The sequence below is a fragment of the Chanos chanos genome, chromosome 16, assembly GCF_902362185.1.
Source record: "Chanos chanos chromosome 16, fChaCha1.1, whole genome shotgun sequence".
Lineage (NCBI taxonomy): Eukaryota > Metazoa > Chordata > Actinopteri > Gonorynchiformes > Chanidae > Chanos > Chanos chanos.
In genome coordinates this window covers 3,710,317-3,715,316 of record NC_044510.1, presented here as the reverse complement: position 1 = coordinate 3,715,316, position 5,000 = coordinate 3,710,317, and the positions used below count along the sequence as shown (strand labels likewise).

At 42.6% G+C, this 5,000-nt stretch overlaps 1 protein-coding gene across 9 annotated transcripts in view; it reads left to right on the top strand.

Moving 5' to 3' along the window:
- The window catches only part of LOC115829321 (transcription factor COE1-A-like), a 124,917-nt gene that overhangs the window by 87,572 nt on the left and 32,345 nt on the right, over window positions 1-5,000 (top strand). For 8 of the 9 annotated variants that reach the window (XM_030793396.1, XM_030793397.1, XM_030793395.1 and 5 more), the window contains one exon: window positions 2,707-2,837. In XM_030793396.1, coding sequence (XP_030649256.1) covers window positions 2,707-2,837 — 131 coding nt within the window. Of the gene's footprint in view, window positions 1-2,703; window positions 2,838-5,000 lie in introns of all 9 variants that reach the window. The other variant, XM_030793394.1, reaches the window with a different exon arrangement.

Sequence of the window (5,000 nt, the reverse complement as noted above, 5' to 3'; positions counted from 1 at the left end):
AACCCTGACAAATGGCATTATGCCTTTAGCAGCAATCAGATGTGTGTGTGTGTGTGTGTGTGTGTGTGTATACAGCAGCTTTGGATTTCTGATTTCTATCCTTTTTTGTTTTCTTTTGTAAAAGTAACATAACGCTAACAAGTAGACCAATTAATTAGGATTAACACACATTTTTATATGAGAATATGAGAAGTCACTGTTTTTTTTGTGTTTTTTTTTTCAATAATCTAAAGCTGTCTGTGATTAGGAGAGAGAGATATTAAATATCAAAAGACTAAACGTCAACATCTTAATCAGAGATTACGGAGTGTGTCATTTCAGAGGTCTTTTGCTCGTCTTCAGTTTTAAGACACTGAATCCAAAAGAAAGATGAATGAACTGAGAGAGGATTTCAGCTTTAAAGACCACGAAGCCAAAACAAACACTCAGTGACACTCAATTACTGTATACTTTCGCTTGCAATTATATCATTGAGCAAAAACATTTAATTTTATTCAAGTGAAAACAACTGTGCTGGATGACAGTGGTTCATTGTCGATAGGCCACGGAAGAAAACTGAACCGCACCTGCTGAGAATCTTTCTGATAAACGTGAACCTGTTTCTCATCAGAGCAACCTGCACTGGTGTGTCACCTTTTCAGGTATTCACATATTCAGAGAGAATTCCATGACCGTTTTCTAACATTAGAATAGTAGAAGAATTGTTTTGGGTTTTTTTGTTGGGGGGGGGGGTTGTCATGGAGATTTCTGACGGTGTTCATAGTACGTTTGACACTGCTGAGGTGCTTTGTGGATTGATTCGGTCTTCTCTGCACTGTTTGTTAAAGCTGCAGTTTCTCACAGACAAGCTCCACAACATCAACAGCGTAACAACAGCGACAAACAAGAACCCCTGCACCCCCCCCCCCCCTGCACCCCCCCTGCCTCTGTCTCAGTCTCATTACTGTGACCGACCCTTTGGTATTTACGGACTAAACGCAGGTAAACTTGGGAAGGACTCAGTTGTTTTCTCTCTCTCCTCACACCCACAGCCTTACCCACCCAAACCAGCTCTCCCCCTCTGCCCCTCCGCGGAGAGTGGATGGCTTTAATAAGCCCGCTGACCTTTCTCCGTGGTGCCTTCACCTCCTCTTTCTCCTCCTTCTGTCTGCTCCTGTACCCTCAGGGTTTTCCTGTCACTGCTAACAGTACGAGTCCACAGCATATGATCAGCCCGTTTACAGAACCACTTTCCATTCTACAGCATGGGGTCAAAGGTCACCAAGCCTAAACAAAGATGCCTGTGTTACATTCACTGCCAACGCGGTTCATGCATATTGAAGTCTAAAGACAGCTAACGATGACAGGAATCACTTTTAACGCCTCATATACAGTTTAAAATAAGCTTTTGTTGATGTGCTGTTAATCAATTTTGGTAAAATCGGCTTTTAGCGAAGCGCTATGGAAATGGGACGTAGCAGTCGTCCGATACAAAACAAGCGTTTGATATCGATAAATCGGAGATTGTGTAAACGATGAAAGGGGTATTTATCGTCGTCTGAAAAGTAATGAGCATTGACGATGCCAAAGTGTGTGCGTGGAAGAAAAAGAAAAAGAAAAAGAAAGAAAAAAAACCTCTGAAAAAGCATGTGTTACTGTTTTTCGCCCGTGTTGTGAGAAAGTTGTTTGCATTAGCCTAGCGTTAAGAATGCTCGCTTTTTTAAATTTATTTATTTATTTATTTTTCTCCCCCTTTTTTTTTGAAACTCAAACAATTTATTTCTCAAGGTTTTCGGCTATGCATCATATTAATCTTCTCTTTATCTGTTGTCCTCTCCTTGCTTTGTTCGTTTATCTCTAATTTGACGACACTTTCGGTTGACGTAAAATTGGCGCAGCAGAAGCGAGTCAGTGTGTGAGCGAAAGGGAAACGGCTAAGGGAAGGGCATTCCAGCTGTAAATGATCCTTTGTTTTCCCGCCTGATGTGTAGTGAAGCCTGTGAAAACCGCCAACACTTTCCCAGGGCGTGTGGTGTGGAGTCTTTTAGTTGGATCCAGCTGTGCAAGTTTTTCTTTTTCTTTTTTTTTTTCTTCTGTTTTCTCTGTGACATCTGTGTGTTTTTGGCTCCTTTTTCTGGCCCCTTTCAACTAACACACACACACACACACACATAAATACACACCTCAGACCCAAGGCCTCATGAGGAGAAAGGGTAGAAACCCAAAGATGAGTATATTTCCCTTGTTCCCCACAAAGACAAGAAATAACCTGGCAAATCCACACTACATTCAACAGAGAGACTACTTTCAGGATTCTTGGACAAACATAACTAGTTATTCATGGCACTGTTCGAGACAGAAGCTTTTCCTATCCGAACAGAGCATCAAATCCAATTCGATAGAGAACAAAACATATTGTTTCTAGAAAGAGATTTTTTCTAGAACCTGGGAGACAGTTAGCTTGGACCGCAGCACTTTACCTTTCTGCCTTTCTATGTTGAGTCAATGTTTCATGTCGTGTTCAGGAATTAAACCCGCAACATTTTCAGTGCCGGTTCATACCCCTCGCTGTTAAGTAACAACTTCTATTGTTGCTCATTAACATTGGAAAAGTTTCAGTTTTACTCTTCGAGTGAATTTCAACAGAGGCTGATTAACAGTAAATTATGTCTTTTTATTTACCTCCAAATCCTCCCGCGCTGAACCCTGTGTGATTTGGGCCAACAGCCACACCCTGCATCAAAGCCATCAGCCCGAGCGAAGGCTGGACAACAGGGGGCGCCACAGTCATCATCATCGGGGACAACTTCTTCGACGGTCTTCAGGTCATCTTTGGCACCATGCTGGTCTGGAGTGAGGTGAGGAAACACCCGCTACTTTTTAAACGTCTCATTAGCACGTAATCTCCCACCAAGCCTTCACCATTCTGTCCATTCACTGAGAGAAATATCACAAATTTGACTTCTCTTCTCCTGTCTGTTAGTAGCGTAAGTCAAACATTCCTGTAGGAGAATAGTTAAAATGAATGACCTGTTGACAAATCGATTGTGAAGTTTATGAATTTTCTGAAGGTTGTATTCCATTGACATTAAGTCACTTTAACCAGCACTCAACGCTCTTACGCGCTTACGATTTCAGTTTTTACATTAACAGTGACATGAAATAATACGCAAATAGTGGTTTTTATATATACAGTATATATATTTGGCAGAGTTGATGAATGAGGGTGAGAATTGTGTTAAAAGAGAACACTTAAACAGAAAAGCTCTCTGTCGGCGTTATGTACCTTTACTCCCATTCGGTCTGTCACATCATCCATTTTTCTTCTGGAAAAATCTGCTCCGTTCCACATCACGCTGATCACAGCTGTGAGATAAATTTACGCCGCTGAATCTTTCGTATGATGCTATAAAAAAGCAATTTGTTTAGAAGTGTTTTCATACAAGAAAGTGTTCTACATATGTTCATTAAAGAATAGCTTAAAGGTGTTGAACTAAACCAGTGGACTCCACACACACCCACACACACACCCACACACATACATACATGTGCATATATGCATAAACCTCACACACACTCACACAGACTTGAAATATTCAGCACTAGATATTTTGAGTGGTTTTTTTTTATCCTCAAGATGTTAACTGTGTGTGTTTGTGTGTGTGTATACGTGTGTGTGTATGTATGTGTGTGTGTCCATGTGCCTATCGGTTTTTCTGTGTGTGTGTGTGTGTGTCCATGTGCCTATCTGTTTTTCTGTTTGTGTGTGTGTGTGTGTGTGTGGATGTGTCTATCTGTTTGTCTGTGTGTGTGTATGGGTTGTGCACACAGAGCTCACACTGGACCACATCTGGGACACATTTAACGTGTAAAGCTACCTTCCTCCAACTTGTTCCTTTAGACGAAGTAACCTTGCGACCTTTGACCTCCAACCCCTTATCCCTAAGGAGGAGGAGGAAGCCCACCCAAGTCTCCCACACTACGTGTGTGTGTGTGTGTGTCTGTGTCTGTGTGCGTGTGTGTGTGTACGCCTGAATATCGAATTATTATGTGCACACAAAGCTAAACAAGACAGGTCATTAAGTCAATCAGGAGAGAGACCAGTTTTAGATTTGTAAATGTGTGTGGGATAATGGGCTAAGAGGTGATTTGAGGGAAAATGTGGAGTAATGGTACTCTTGATTGGTCCTGGGGGAGAAACTGTGTCTGTGGATTACCATAACCCTTCGCTCCAAAACGCAGGGTCCACATTAGAGCTTGTGTTAAGGGTCAGAAAGACTTTCCTTTCCCCTTCATCTCTCCAACCAAGTCAGCACATTCTGTTCAAAGATGCCAGGCAAAATGATGTAGAAGCACATTGTATGTTTATGAATGTGTGTGTATGTCGATGTGTGTTCTGTACATTTTTGACAGAACCAGGCCTGTTTGTATGTGTGTGTGTAGGTGCATTTGTATGTGCCTGTGTGTATGTGTGTATTTTGTGTGGGTGCACGTGTGTGTGTTTTATATTTGCGCGTGTGTGTCTGTATGTGTGCGTGTGTGCGTGCATGTGTGTGTTTATGTATTTGTTTGGGTGTGGGTGCATGTGTGTGTGTGGGTTTGGATATGTGAAAAAAGATTATAAAATACAATTCTAATCACTGATTTCTCAATCTGATACAGCTGGAGTTTCCCAAACTCCCCTCAATTCCTCTGTCCCGCCCACCCTGATTATCCCCCCAGATAACGTTCTCTCTCTCTCACACACACACACACACCACACACACACACACAGGCGCACACACACACACACACGCACACACACGCACAGGCACACACACGCACACACACACACAGGCGCACACACACGCACACACACACACACACACGCGCACACACACACACACACACACACACACCACACACACACACAGGCGCACACACACACACACACACACACACACGCACACACACACACAGGCACACACACACACACCACACATACGCGCACACACACTCACACATACACCACACACACAGGC